Raw genomic sequence first — 16,910 nt, 5'->3', positions numbered from 1 at the left:
AACCAAAGGACTTGTATGCATGCATATAAGCATAACCAATGGACACAGACACCAGGGGGGTGAGGGCATGAGTGGGGGGGGTGTCATGGGAGGGATAAGGACACATATGGAATACCTTAATCAATAAAGAAAGAGAAAAAATCACTAACTCTATAGGTTGATTTTTTAATGTAGTACCTTTAAGCATTTACTTCTCATTCAAAAATGGCATCAGTTTATTCTTACTCTCTGAGAAATTCTGTGACAAACTGACTTGTTTTCAAGTGAAAAATCAATTCCAGAAGGAATTTAATTCAGTTGTTTTAAAAACAGAATTAATAACTTAGTCATAGGATCAATAACATAACAACTTGATATTTTTCAAAAGAGATTTTAGGCCTTATCTTCCTAAATTATGTAAAAAAGAAATTAAAGTGCATTATATTAAGAAATTTGATGCATGCCAAAATTAAAATAAGGAATAAATATTCCTTCCTAGAAACTTAAAAATCTATTTATGTATTTTTAAATTTTACTTTATTTTTCCCATTACCATTTATGTCCCCTATACCCTCTTCCCCCATCACCCACCTGCTTCCCTGCAATCATTACTATTAAAAAAAAAATTCTTAATATTGTCTGAAAAAGCAAAAATTCCATTTTGGGAGCCTGTGAAAGAAAGAATAAAAAGAAAATGAAAGTGACTAAAAATATATCAGAGATGAGGAGCAACTGGCAATCCTGAAGCACTTAATGGTGAGCTGGCATTGCAAATGTGAGGAAATCATGGGCAAATTCCACTACAGGATGAGTTGGTGAGCCAAGACTAAACTAGCTGTACTTTTATTTTTTTGTTTTTTGTACTTTTAATATTTTCTCCTCAACTGTGTCCCTCCTGATGCTGACCCTTGATGCCTAACTTTATTGTTCTAACTGACAAGTCATTAGGCACTTAACCTAGAATAAAAGCCCCTTGGGGAGAGAAGAGTCAGTGGTGATGAACAAAATGAATTGACCAACAGAATAAGACCCAAAGCATGGAGGCATGGAACAGACTGATATACCTCGATGTGGGAATGGGGGGACCAGAAGAGATAAATCAAAGAACTTATCCTATATAATAAAAACCTAATATGCTAAGTGTCCGGTAGGGCAGACGCTCCAACGGGTAGGTTAGCTTGCTGCTGGGGTCTGGCGGATCAGGACTGGGTGAGATGGGCTGGACACTGGCTGGCCAACCTCCCCCGTCCCTCCCTGGCCCTGATTGTGCACCTGTGGGGTCCCGTGGCCTAGCCTGTGCCCTCTCGCAATCTGGGACCCCTTGAGGGATGTCAGAGAGCTGGTTTTGGCCTGATCCCACAGACCAGGCTGAGGGACCTCACTCGTGCACGAATTCGTGCACCAGGCCTCTAGTATACTTATATGCATGGTCCATGAACACAGGCAATAGGGTGGTGAAGACTTCGGGGGGCGGGGGTATAGATGGTGGGAGGAGGGGGAAGAAGGGATATGGGAGACACCTGTATTACTATCAACAATAAAAAATATATATTAAAAAAAGAGAGATAACGCAGAAAGAGACCCTTGAAAGTCCAGTCTCTATATATTAAAGAATTTTCAGTGTTAACACCGCTAGCATTTTAAAGTGTCTTAGTTACTCTTTCCAGAAGGGAAATATTTTGTTTCATTTGTTTTAATATGTCACTTTAGCCTTTTTGCTGCAATGGTTTTCTGCTCCAACATTTATACATATCTTGACAACATTATCCTTCAATATTTAATCTCCTCAGAGATATTTAACCTATTTAAGACTCTCAATACTTTTAAAAGAGTTTGTCATTTTAGAATTAGGGAAAAACAGCCTTGTCATTCCTGTGGAGGATTCTAACAAATCATTTACTGTCTGACTTTAAAATGAAAATTGTTTCTAACTGTATTTTATACTGTGACCATTCTCTTTTTTGTTACATATAGGAGAATAATCTAAAATATTTAGTCACCTCTGTGAGCTTGGCAAGTAACCTAACCTAAAGTCTTTTTTTTAAAAAAATATATTTTTATTGATTTCAGAGAGGATGGGAGAGGGAAGGAGAAATGGAAGCATCAGTGAGAAAGAATCATTGATTGGCTGCCTCCTGCAAGTCCCCTACTGGGGATCAAGTCCTCAACCCGGGCATGTGCCCTTGACTGGAATCAAATCCTGGACCCTTCACTCTGCAGGCCAATGCTCTATCCACTGAGCCAAACTGGCTAGGGCACCTAAACTCTTAATTCTCTGAGAAAACCTAAACTCAGTCTTTTCTTTCTTTTCTTTTTAAAAAATGTATTTTTATTGATTTCAGAGAGGATAGGAGAGGGAGAGAGAGATCAATGATGAGAAACATCAATGATGAGAGAGAATCACCAATGGCTGCCTCCTGCACGCCCCAAACTAGGGATTGAGCCCACAACCCGGGCATGTGCCCTGACTGGGAATCAAATTGTGACCTCCTGGTTCATAGCTAGATGCTCAACCACTGACCCATGCCAGCCATGCTAAACTCAATCTCTTCTTTAATAAAGTGGATAAAAATAATACTGCTTACCCTATATGATGGTTGTGAGGATTAGAAGAAATGCATCAACCATATAGCACAATGCCTGGCAGAGAGTAATATTTAATAACTAGAGGCCGATGCATGAAATCTGTGCAAGAGTAGGCCTTCCTTCCCCCAGCTGCTGGCACCGGCTTCCCTCTGGCACCTGGGACCCGGGATTCCCTCACAGCTCTGGCTTCGACATCCAGTCTAATTAGCATACTACACTTTTATTATTATAGATACATGGTACATAATAATTCTTACCATGGTGACTATGGCATAATCCAATAGACTGTAGTAGTGAAGGCAATGAGGTGATAAGACTCTAAAATACAAATACTCCTGAAAACACTGTAGTTCTTTGCCACTGCAAGGCTGTAATAGCAATTCTCAAAGTGCTCAAGTATAGTCCTACCTTGAAGTCAAGGGGAGATTTACATAGCTGTGACGTGTTCTTCTAGCAGTGATTCCCAGACTTTTGAAATTAATGGAAATCAGAATTTAAAATTTTGGAGACTGACACAACAAGAGAAAATTTAAAACTACCACCTTCTATTACACCATTAAAAAAAACCAAGTCAGCTGTAGCAACCTCAACATTTTGCTATAGAGTAGCTACTATGGTACATAGGCCTGTGACAGATACAGGAACAAAATTATTTCTGATAGATGAACACTTTTCATCTAATTTATGTGTCTCAATCTCTGGGCCTTCAGTTTGGAGAGTACCTACGTTTGTTCTGCTGTGGTACTTGGAGTACCACTAGTCACAGCCATGAGTATTACCAATATTAGTTCAAGCAAGGGCTGTGATGGCCAGAACAGAGAGCCACAGGTTCAACCAAAGCCTTTCTGAAAGGGATTTCCCACTGACTCTCAGCAGTGTTACCGTAGTTCTGATCACAGTACTAATTCTACAGAGTAGTAGCAGAATAGTAGCATCTCTGGGCACAGAGATAACTATTAAAAAATCTGCAGAGACTTTGAGAAAGAGACTCAACTGAGTGCTGGCAAGATTTCTTCACCACTTAGTCTCCTTTGGTTCTCCATTCCACTTGTCGCTCAATTTCTCATTTTCTACTCTTTTTTTTTTTAAATATATTTTATTGATTTTCCACAGAGAGGAAGGGAGAGAGATAGTTAGAAACATCGATGAGAGAGAGACATCGATCAGCTGCCTCCTGCACATCTCCTACTGGGGATGCGCCCGCAACCCAGGTACATGCCCTTGACCGGAATCGAACCTGCGACCCTTCAGTCCGCAGGCCGACGCTCTATCCACTGAGCCAAACCGGTTTCGGCTCATTTTCTACTCTTAACTTGTCTAGCCTAATGACTGCGCACTTCACAACGGCAAAAGTAACAATGATTTAAAAAACACACACATTATAGAATAAAATATAAACCAAATAAATAAAAGTACAATTTTCACACCTATTTTGGTAAATCCTGCAGCCCAGGCAAATAATCCCATACTATTTTCATTTCCTTAGGTTAATTCTCACTGAATAATAATTTGATATATTCAATATAAGATATAATAAAACACTAAATCTGGATATTTAAACATGCTTTATTCTCTCTATTCTGCGAGGTAATAGGTAGACATATGTACTTATAGATTCTAAAATCTCAGAACTATAACATGGGCTGAATCATAAAATGCTTATCATTATCTTAGAAAGAATATACAAATGAGTTTGCACATGGAAGACATGATACATATTTAAAGACATATTACATTATTTCACATTTGACAAGCAGTATAAATGGTTAATAAAGTTTTCAAATTAAACAGCCCACAAATATTTAATCAATATATAGGATTGCATGCAGTTCTTAAAGCACATAGAGAAGCAAGAAAATGATCATCATGATTTGTATCAATGGTATGATTAAACATGACATTATGGACACCGAAAATAGGTTTCATGTAAAGTGGATGTATGAATATATAATGTAAACACCTCTTAGTTGCATCTAGAGTAATACATGAATTAGGTTTTCCCTTGTCTGGGAAAATTATAGTAGTCCTTTGCAGCTATGTATGTGCATATGGTTCCCTCCTTCTGGCAGGCAATCTGCATTAGGCTTTGATAGGTACTCCTTTAATTTCTTGCCATCAGTTTTATCCTCTCCTCTTTTCTCATAAAGAGGAATTTTCCTCTTAGCCTTTCTGAGATTTTCAACAAACAGCTTTTTCCCTTCAGCCTTTAAATATGATCAGGTGTCTGCTGTCTTAAATATTCCCTTCCAGAGTCCACCATAATTCTATCTTTTCTTTCAAAAGGAAAGTCCTTTTTTGAGTTTTCTAGATTTCTGTCTTTATTTAGTCTGTAATGAGGGGAACCGATTTTAGGATAAAGCTAACAGTCTGGATGGAAGAGTGAGGAGAGAAATACTAGTAACTTAAGTATTTAATATTATATGTAAATCTGAGCCTTACCCTACATGTTGACTGTTTCTTATGTTAGCTAAGCATTTCCTTAACGTTCAAGGCTGTTTCCCTTGAGTTTTCTATACCTTGCAAAGGAAAGACTCCACTGAAAAAATGATTTCTTCTCTGTTCTTCCTAGAAACATCTCTGAAATGTTGGTGTTCCGTGGAGTTCTATGTCATCCACCTACCTCACTCATGGCTCAATTTGATGAATGCTAAGTTTGAATCTCCAGCTAAGATTTCTCTCCTGGCCCAGCTGGTGTGGCTCACTGACTGAGCATCAACCCATGAACCAGGAGGTTACCTGTTTGATCACCGGGGTATGGGGAGGGGTAGGGGGTGCAGGAGGCAGCCAATCAATGTTTCTCTCTCATTGATGTTTCTATCTCTCTATCCCTCTCCCTTCCTCGCTCTCTCAAATCAATAAAAAACATTAAAAAATATTTTCTTCCTGAACTTCAGATAAATATATATAAATATCCACTAAATTTTTCCACTCAGATGCCCCAACAATACCTCATATCAACATATTAAACTTAAGCTCTCTCTCTTCTCCACTTCCATTTACTATTCTTTTTGTATTTCCCATCCCAGTTCATATTGTCACTCACTTGCCCAAATTAGAAACCTGGGTATCAATCAATTTTGGAACTGCCCTTTATTTCTTATGCCTCATGTCCAGTGTAACATTTAAGAATATATTGAATCTATGCATTTCTCTCCATCACCTATTACTTCCACATACTCTCCCCTGAATTACAACAGACATTTCTTAACTGGTTCGATTACCTCTAGTCAGTCTCGTCTCCAATTCATTCTCTGAAAAGCTATCAGTGCTCATTAAAGAAAAATTTAATCATGTCTTTTCCCTGTCTAAAATAGTTCAATGTTTCCCTTCCCATTTCCTTCACTATAAAGCTAAGCATGATTTGGCTTCTGCTTATTCCTCCAGCTTTATTTTACACCACTCTTCATTCTCAACTTCCATTAGTTTCATAACTAAACAGGTGTGTGCCCTCATAGCACTGTATCCCATCTTCACAGCACTAATCACACGATATTATAGTTATCTACACTGCTGAATATTGCTCAATAGGCAGATTAATAATATGTGTAACACCTGCAAATCAGGGTGTTCACAATTATTTGGGGTAAATAATTTGATATTTTATATATATTAAAAGTACCGAGGTCATCATCAAGAGAGAGGTTAGAAAGAGTTTATGATTATGTAGTGCATATGTAAGTTATGAATCACAGTTACAAAATGAACACTCATGAACTTAAAAACTAGAGTGTAAGAACCACAATTCAACTTAAGAAATAGAACAGTACCAATAATACCAGTTTCCACCCTCATCCTACCTCCGGTTTTCCCTTTAGAGATAACAATAATCCTAAAATTAGTTTTTTCAGTCATGTAATTATGCCTAAACAATATATTTTAATGTTGCTTATTTTTGAGATTTACGAATGTGGCATTTTTGAAGTGTGACATCTTCTGAAACTAATTTTTCACTCTAATTACATTTAAAAAATTTATATACATTATCATAATTATAGTTAAGTAATTTCCATGGCTGTAAAATATTCCTTTGTGTGAATAGCAGAATTTGTGTATCCACTTTCCTGGTAGATATTGTGTTTTTTTTCCAATGTTCAACTATTCTGAATATTTAAAGTATCTGAATGACATGTACAGGATTTTTTCTAGAATACCATCTCAGGAAGAGAATTGTTGGAAAGTAGGGTCTATGCATGGTTAGCTTTATGAGATAATTTGTTATCAAACCATTGTGATTTTTATTTCCACTAGCAGTATAAAAGTTTCCATTGCTCTTATACTTAATGAAGCAAACAGCTTCATTTTTCATACTTAATTTTTCCAAATCTAGCCAGCAGAAAATAACATCTTTTTTTTGCATTTCATTGATTAAATGATTCAGTTTTTAAAATATTTATTCACTCTTCTGATTTCCCCTGTATTTTATAATTTAAAGTATTCTATTGTATATATTTTCTTATTGATTTGTAGGAGTTTAAAAACATATATTCTGGAATACTAATCCTGTGTCCCGCATATATCTCACAATTATCTTCTCTCAGTCTTTTTTAATGCTCTTTATGGCAACTTAACATGTAGTCTTATGATTACCTACATATCACTCAGCCTATCTCACTAGACTAAAAGGTCCTGGAGGTAGGACACCATATCATATTCATTTTTTGTTCCCGAGCATCTAGTAACTGCTCCAAACATAGTGTTACTTGACTCACTGTTTATTAAATGAATGATTGGGTGAATGAATGACCTTTAGTAATGTGAATCAATCTCTTTTTAGTTAAATTTCATTTCATGCCCAGCCGGCATGGCTCAGTAGTTGAGCATCAACCTATGAACCAGGAGGTCATGGTTTGATTCCCGGTCAGGACCCATACCTGGGTTGTGGGCTCGATCCCCAGTAGGGGGTGTGCAGAAAGCACCCAATCAATGATTCTCTCTCATTGATGTTTCTCTCTCTCCATCTCCCTTCCTCTCTGAAATCAATAAACATATATTGAAAATAAAAATAGTCTAAATGTTTAAAAAAATTTCATTTCATACAAATTGGCTACCTCATAATGCTGAAGCCAAGCAAGTCAGAAGTATATGTTACACACCTTCCTGTAGTTGCATGTCAGAGATGGGTGTCAGGCACTAGTAAGAGGTGCTAGTATCTGCAGGGAGGCAGCAGAATGTTTGTAAAAATTTATTACCAGCTCTGAACATATGGCAATGTTCATTTTTCATCCTTTTCAGTGTACTTATAATTAACCATCCTTTTCAGTGCACTTATAATTCTTATAGTGAAATAATATTTAGCCTGAATTTGTCACAAAGTTAGGAATGATGTTAAGATATAAGATATGGATTACATATTACAATGGATGTGCAAGGCTCAAGGTTTGTGTCATCAACTTAAAATTGGTTACCTTTTTAGTAATGGTGTCCGGAGGTACATCCCGCCTCCCAAGAGGATAAGGATTCCATTGGCCACTAGGAGATACATCTTCTTGTCCATTGTCTAAAATGTTGCTTTGCTGGGACGGGGTCTATTGCAAAAATGGTATGGCATTCTTTAGTGATGTAATAGAAGTTTAATCATAGTTTTCTGAAGAGAGTCCCTAATGATTATGGTAAAATTAATTTTGTTTAACTGCAAAAAAACTCCATACATCCTGAATTGGAAGTATTACTATACACCTTTTACTCAGTAAAAAATTCTAAATTGACAGCTTTCTGGAAGCAGTGAGAAATTTAACTAAAGTAACATTCTTAGTGTTATATACTGAAATTTAAGGAAAAGTTGAGATTATTTACAGTACCTTAATAAAAATAATCAAAATAAAATTAACCGATAAAAACTACAACATTTAAAACTTGCTTGTTTCTTGAGTATGCTACTACCATTTAGAGTATAAATTGAAACCATAGAAACATGGTATGTAACTCTTAATATTTGAAACCACAGCCTAACACAAATTTTATAAGGCTGTACTGATTCTGGGAGCATATACCTTGTGCTAATCCAAAAGAGTGTTAACACTAGTATAGTGTATGTAAGATTCATGGTTATATGACCTTATCTACAGATAGCTATGAGGGGGAAATTAAAACAACATAAAAATATTGTATTATTAGAATCACAGTATAAATAAATTATGACTTTTAATTCAAAATTCATTTATATAGGTCACATGCATTAAAGTTTAAACTCTTCATATATATTTAATTTTTTGCTGATTTACTGCTTATTATTTTTAACAAATAATAATTTCTCTGTCTTTATTATTATAATAGTAGATATTTGCGGGGGGGGGGGGTTGTTCCTCCACAGTCTGACCTGAATAATAGGAAGGATTCATACACCATGGAGGGATATAATAGTGGGATATTTTTCTTCTGAAAGCAGATTAACGTTTCACAAAGCCTTTCTCCTCCCCGAACCTACAGGATACACAGGTACTAAACTCGAGTTCCTGAGGAATTCTTATGGGTGAGATACTATGTTTAGTGTTCCCTATTCCACTTTATGTGGGTGTTTTGAAGGATCACTACAGACACATAAAGCTGAGTTACAGCATGTATGTGCAGCTCTACTCTGTGAAATATTGTCGTCCAAAACCAGAAAGGGAGAACTAGACCATTCTCTTTATAACATGGCAGAAATGGGCTGTTTGCTAGGCTTCGTCTGATTACATGGAATAGTCCCAGTTGTTCTCCTTTAGAAAACAATTATATAACCACTCTATGTGTATTCTGACTGCATGCATTTTTTTAAAGCATTGTGTGGAGTTACTTGAAAATCAGATTTGTTATGAAACTAGATGAAGCTTTCCTAAGGTCTAATGGATATAGTGAAACGTAAGAAGATAACTCAGTTTTCTTCTTATTCTTTGGCCATGTGAATTTCTTTCTCATGAGCCTCTCTGAAAGAGTGAAAAAAGAGAAAAGGTATTGAATTGAATCTCCTGGGTTAGCTAGAAATGGATTTGTGTTTCTTTGGAAACCAAACATTAACACATTTAAAGTATATATTACTTAAAAATAACCAAATAACAATTCAGGGTCTGTCTATTTGTCTTTAAACATTAATTTTCTAGTCTTTGCCTTTTCCGGATTATTATTTGGGCATATGTCCCCAACCAATTTTTTTAGATATTAAAATACAACAACTCAAATTATTAAAATTAAGCAGTTAAAATATAATCATTCAGGATAGGCATTACGGGCCCACGGTTTTTTCTGGCTGGGTTTCTGTGCCAGAGAAGTGGGATAATAAAGTGTTCATCTGGCTAGGTCTGTGCAACACAGATTTTTTGAGAGTTCAACACAGGTATCTTTCTCTTTTCCTCCATATCACGCCATCTCTATTTCCTCCACTAAACTTGGTTCAGCTGGCCAGATATGACTTCTAGTCACAGAGAGCAACTAATAATTGCAAAATTCTTTATGGCATAAAAAAAGGGGGCTAAAACTCTTTAGTTAAATTTCTAATATTATGATGATATAGGCTCTTCATTAGTTTAGGAATTAATCTTTTTCTCTTTAAAATTAGGATCAGCATGCATACCAATTTCTCTCTATTATGGCCAAAGGAAACAAACAGGCAGACACATAAAGAATTACTTTCACTAGACAGTGAAATTAAAGAAATAGTCTGAACGCAATTTCCTTTATTACGTTCAAGAATGTTTTGGTCTTTTTGTGTTTAAGTAAGACATCCTAGGGGTGACTTCAGTTTGCAGAAATAGAGTATGGGAACAATTTATTGTTTGGGAAGGGGGAACCCAAGAGAGAGTTATATGGTAGGTTCACATTATTTCCCAAAATGAGCATAGACATTAACAAAAAATTGTACTCTTGATAAAGTGCTAATGAACCAAGTATAAATGGATTTGCTCAGTTGTTAAAATTCCACAGAAGATTAAAAGGAGCAATTGAAAAGTATAAAAAAAGTAATGAAGTTATCACTGTTGAAATTTATTATTTCAGAGAAAATAACCGAATTGATGTTCAGTTATTCATTTATTTTTAGTACCATACTCTAGATATTTTATTTATATACTTTAAAAGAGTAAGAATAAATCTTATCCTTACCACATGTAACCAATTAAATCTAAAGGACATGGAAAATCATCACCTGCAGCATTCTCTCAGCTTCTAAATTCTGTAGATATTCAATATTTCAAAATAATAGAGAAAATGGTCAGTATGATTTAGTGAAAAATCAAAAATTGTATTAAGAAATTCAGTAATGCTAGTAAAAGTTTTGCTGAATAGGTTCTGGTCCCAAAGACTGCTGCGGACATTTGTAGATTTAACACTGCTGTGAATGATCACACGTGTCTATTGGAAGAAGTAATTTCTAATTTTGCTGAGACATAAATGTGCATGAGTATGTGTGTGTCTCTATATATCTGTGTATGTATATAAGTGTGTGCATGCAGGTGTGTCTATATGTCTCCATATGTGAGTATGTGTATGTACAGGATTCACAGGTAGAAGTAAATGAGCTTAGCTGATCCAATAGCTTTGCTCTTGTCTGCTAATTAATGGGTACAATAAACGCTTAGTGCATTTCGTCGGAGGAATTATGTAAGTGTGGTATTACAATTTGGCACTTTGAAAAGGTCTTGGGATATATCCCTTAAGATCTCAAGGATCTATTTTGCTCAGTAATTGTTACATGATTCATGAAAGGCATTGCCATAGATTCAAAAAATGCTTTAAAATTAATTTTCCTCAAAATATTACTGGCAAAATTATTGTTATATTATTCTTTTCCTGCATATTTTTGAAAAAAATTAGGTATTATAAAGACAACTATATGCCAAGCTTGAAACTAAACTATTATGATATCACAGGGTTCAGTCTGAAGGTGGTAAGGTCATGTCAACATGATTCTTAAACCAGCATTTTATTACAATGATGAAGAAGCATCTGTATGGATGCTAAGATTATTTTGGTAAGTTTAGCTCCTACTGATGAAAATGTATGTGGCTTATAAGATAAAAGCATTTTGCATAATTAGGAAGTTAAGAGATCCTTCTTGAGGGTAGGTAGCCAATAATAAATGCAGCAAGATCAATAGAAACTGTAGGCATAAACTGCCCCTAGGTGCCACCTAAATGGCATCAAGTAAGTAATCCTTGGAACTGGGGTAAATAAATGCATGTAAAATGTTGGCACTATTTGATCCTGAGTCGTCTGCATAGATGCAGTAATAAAGGACATTAGAAATTTTAATTTAGATTCAAGTATTGCTATCTAAACTTATCTAATTCAAAATATAGAAGAATAAGTATTAACCAACAAAACAGCTAAGATTTTCTTCCAGGAAAAATTCCATGAAAAGATGATTTAATACATATATTTCTATAATTTCAGCATCCCTTCTCTTGAAATTATAATTTATGTTAATATCTGTTTTAATAATCCAATAAGCATTAGGTGCTATGGTATAATATTATAGTGGGAGACGTTAAAAAAAGAAAGAAAAGGAAACAAAGTATCAATTGCTCCAGTGTAGAAGAGACCACGCTATTAATATTGGCAGCCAGAAACCTGCAAACGAAAGTTAGAAAAGGCCAATGATTTTTTCCACATCCCTGCTTATCCCTGGGGCTGCAGTAGCCTGGATGATTAATTCATGATTTTCTTGGGTTCACAACCTTTGGTCTTTGACTGCTAAAAGCATATTTCTAAGCGGTAGTAAGTGCTCAGGAAGTGCAAGAGGATCTTAATAAGTGCAAGGTAACTATTAGCATTTAGTAAGCTCAGCTAACTCAGAAAGCATGTGTCTGTAGCACATAGGGGAAGATTTGGGTCATGATTATGCTTTGGATAAATGAATATATCCTACTTATGTGTTCTTTCTTTCACCCCGTGATATCTACGTTTCTGGATTGTTATGAAGATGATGTGGGTGAGATGTGTGTGTGTACAAGAGAGCTTTATCAACTCTTATGAACCATGTTCTAAGGAATTGCCAGGCTTTACAAAAATTTGAGAAGGCATCACCATAGAGTAAACAGCAGGAACTTGGGTGCCAAGCAGAGTCAGATTCCAATTCTAGCTGCCCCGATGCTAGGGACAGGGGTTACAATAGTAAACAGTAAAAATACAAGTGACTCATTTTCTGTGACACATGAACCTCAGATTTCTCATCTATATAATGAAGATAAATACTTCCTATGAGAGTTTTTGTTAGAGGTGGGTGAAAAAATATATTTAAAGTACCTCATTGTACCAGGTACATAGTAGATTCTCAATAACGTTTATTCTTTATTCTTCTTCTATCAAAATATTTATTCTACCATTAATATGGATAATAAAAATGGTAGTCTGAATTGACATTTTATAATACAGTTGACCCTTGAACACCACATGGTTAGGGGTGCCAATTCCTTTGCAGTCAAAAATCCACATATACCTTTAACTTCCCCAAAACTTAATTACTAATAGCCTACTGTTGACCGGTAACCTTACTGATAACACAGTTGATTAACATATATTTTGTATGTTATATGTATTATATATTGTATTTGTGCAATAAAGTAAGCTAGAGTAAATAAAACGTTATTAAGAAAATCATAAGGAAGAGAAAATACACTCACAGTATTTACTGAAAAAGATCCATATATAAGTGGACCTGTACAATCAAACCCATGTTGTACAGGGTCAACTGTATTATGCTTCTCTCTGATAACATAACATTTTAAGACAATAGCTAAGTTCAATTACAACAGAACACATCCGAAGAAGCACATAGAACCATTAATAACATCATAGAAAGTTGCCTTATGCTTTTTGGAGCGGCAGTAAATAAAAAAATGAGTAAATGAATGAATGAATGAATGAATAAATAAGTAGATAGAAAATATAAAAGTTTATAATTTAATAGATGATTTATGTCTTAAATGTTCTGATCATAAGTATCATTACTTTTTTAGGAAATTAGAATCATCAATAAATGAGAATATTAAAGAAAATTAAATTTATTAAACTAATATCTTAAGAGGTTCCATAAAATTAAATTAGAAAATGTAATTTACTCTTTATCATATGGAAAGTCTATATTTAGTTTGTAATTCATGAAAAATGTGCAATACTCAACCTAGCATAGATTAAATATAAAAATGGAACTATTCAAAACACATAGCAAAATCTGGGAGAGTCTTCCCTTTCTGTCCACGTAAATATTCACTGTGTAAATACCTTATCAAGTACAGAGTCTTCAATCTTCATTCACAAATAGTTATATCCTTTCATTAGTTTACTACAAATTTATTTAAAGAAAGTTGAGAAGAAAAAGCAAACAAACTAGATATGTTTTGGCAAACTAAAAAAAAAAAAAAACCCAAACCAAAAAAAGAAATAATGTGCTGAGTCAGGATCTCAGCTTACACAAATGGCACCTTTCTGTCAATTACCAAAAAGGAGATGGTGGGGAAGGTAGGAATCACAAAAAGGCCCACTTCTCTGGGTGCATAACTTACAAAAAGACAGTCTTAATGGGGCGAGGAAATACACAAAGGTGCTCCTTTCCTCTAATTACCAGAGGTAAGACTTGGCAAGCAGGGAGCATGGGAAAAGTCTAGATTTCAGTGCCTGAATATCCCTTTGGCAGGGCACAACCACACAAAAGTATGCTGCAACTTTATTTCCCTTGCTTAACTTGTTTAGATTCCTTAGGATACTTAAATTCATTTTTTCTAGCACCTACCTAGAGATGGCTAATATTATCATTCAGGAATTTTATGAATAAAAAGACAGGGCCAGTGTTTCCACAGGAGAATGGACAGCTTTGTCAACTTTATCTGCTGAAAAATGCATGCTTAAAAATTGACCTTATTTTGTATTTTAGTGGAATTCTTGTGGCCAACAAATATTTAGGGGCTGCAAAGAAATTGTAGATATCGGATATTAATTTTTATTATCTTAAGAGGCAAGACAAAAGTGTTGAAACGGATGTTTATGCATTTGTAAATCAAAGGAAAATCTTTTTTGTCCATCTCCTTTCCTGTAGAAAAGAGTTCAGGGAAAGTGAGCCCCAAGCATGGGATCAGTTAGCAACACTGGTCAGTGGAGCCAAGAAGGGGGATTCTGAGAGTCTGCCTCTTCAGAGTGGTGATGGGAAAGCCTGGCAGAAAAACCAGACAGATTTTCCAATTAAGGAAGCCCTGCAGAACAGATGTACCTGCCCAAAGGCGAAGGGCAGAGAATTGGACTGGAAGCCATGGGAGGAAGCAGAGGCTGGAGGAGTCTCAAAAGTGAGTAAGCACCACTCAATGTCACATATGATGGAGTTCCTGCAATGGCGGCAGGGTAAGAAAGTTGTCCCAGATGCCCAAAGGCCTAAAGTTTAGACACCTTAAACTGATAGTTTGGGGTCATTAAATCTTTTGGTGGTAATAGAATACTTGCCCTGCCTGTGTTCCTTTTCCACCCCCTGCCTTCTGTGTCTCTCTCTCTTTCTCTCTCTGTGTGAATAATGCAATATTGACGATAATTCATTTTCAGATGGAGTCTTGCAATAACTGAATTATTCTTGATTTGCACTTTAATGTAGCTTCCAAAGAGAATTCCTTTAGGTCATCTCTGTGCCCAATGGGGGAAGGTTGAAGAGTCTCTAAATATTATAACTCTGGAATATTTCTGTTATAGATCATCCTAAAACTATAGTAAGCATAATGAATCCATTCTCTAGGGTACCCCAAACAACATCAGAAAATTAATATAGCAATACAGAGGTACCTAAATTACATCTGGAGATAATTTAGACATTCAGAAAGAGCGCTTCAAAGTATATTACCATTTTTAGCACTGAATATGTCTGTATTATTCTATAGAGTGATAAGTAAATAAGGCTAAAAATTAGGCAGAATAAGGAGCTATTTATATGGTATAACTTTAAGGGATTCAAGCAATAGCTTCCTTCATACCAAGACCTCTCTAATCTCACTGAATTTTGAAACTCAATCATTTTAGTTTAATGGTTTCATTTCTATTACTTGTCAAGCCCTCCAGGAAAGGTGCCTATTAAAATTGTGACATCTCATCTATTACTTAGTGCAAATAAGTTTCAAGGCCTTTTGGAAAACTGGTTTCCTTGTGGCCGAGGATGAGAGCCTTGGGTGTCTGAGAGAACATGAAACAGGCTCCATAAAAGCTGGGGCTCCAGCAAAAAGGGACTCGCAGATAGTGGTATGTGGAAGCTGACTAGTATTAGCTCATGGGAACCATTTGTAGTCAAGCCCCAGTTCTGAGTTCAGTGGTGTTACGTTGGTACTTTGAAACCATCTGTAGAGGGAGTATTTATATCGCTGACATTGGCAAACATCACAAATCATGGCCATGTTTTTCTTCCTGGAGAGGAAGTTACTGACACACCACTGGTCCTGCAACAGGAGACCAAGGACAAACAACACTCAAAGGTTCTTAATTTAGTTAGTTTTTTTTTTTCCAAAGTGATGATACATTTGTGAATGTAAATATCTCTTTGATTTTATTTCTCTACTCACAGTGGGAAGCAAACAATCCAGAGGTAGAGATTGTTTGTAAGACTAGTTTGACATTAAAACCTGAATTTGAGGTCTTTTGACTCTCATTTTGCTAGGATGGGAGTTTGCTCCATATGGCCATTAATTTATTAGGAGGCTACTGTCACTCTGTTATTCCCACTTTGCAGTGCATTTCCCCCCCTAAAAAGTTACGAGGCTAATGACTATATTTATAATAAAGTCTTAGTGACAGATTGTGTAAAAATGTCTCATTAGTATCCATCAAAATGTAACCAAGACAGAAGGCATTAATCAATGTAAACAGGTAAAATGTACATTCTCAGTTTTGCTTGAATAAAATGAGCAGAAATGTTCCTTCGCCAATGGAAATGTTTCATCTTACAGTGTAGTCTCTTTCAAATGAGCCTACGTTTTCTTTTATTAGCCTAGGTTGAGGAACAATTTGCTCGGGAAGCCACAAACTTGTATCTCATGTTTTACTTCTGTGTAGTATTTCCTGCAAGGAAAACAGGCTGAAAAAGCACTTAGAGGTATTGACCACTTAATTTCCATTCCAATTGAGGAACTCTGTCTTTTCCAAAGGAATAAACAGAAATCTGGTTATAATCTTTAGCTCTGTTCTTAGAATGCATCAGCCAGTTAGAGGCTCTCTAAAAAAAAGATATGTATGAAAAAAACAACAGAGAATAAGAGAAAAAGAAAATGAGTAACTTGAACAATGAGCCTGAAAGCAACACAAAAAGCCATGTACCTGCTCAATCCAAAAAGCAAAGCTGTAAAGCAGGAACCTGATAATCAGTCTAGCTACAAATATCCATTTAGCAGCTAAGAAGAGTTCAGGCTCTA

General features: G+C 35.7%; 1 protein-coding gene across 1 annotated transcript in view; it reads right to left on the bottom strand.

Moving 5' to 3' along the window:
• The window catches only part of LRRC7 (leucine rich repeat containing 7), a 380,912-nt gene that overhangs the window by 55,946 nt on the left and 308,056 nt on the right, over positions 1-16,910 (bottom strand). Inside the window, exon 23 of the mRNA XM_006754436.1 lies at positions 7,971-8,090. Coding sequence (XP_006754499.1) covers positions 7,971-8,090 — 120 coding nt within the window. The remainder of the gene's footprint in view (positions 1-7,970; positions 8,091-16,910) is intronic.

This window comes from Myotis davidii, unplaced genomic scaffold (assembly GCF_000327345.1).
Source record: "Myotis davidii unplaced genomic scaffold, ASM32734v1 scaffold1193, whole genome shotgun sequence".
Classification (NCBI taxonomy): Eukaryota; Metazoa; Chordata; class Mammalia; order Chiroptera; family Vespertilionidae; genus Myotis; species Myotis davidii.
This window is presented reverse-complemented; position numbering and strand designations above follow the sequence as displayed.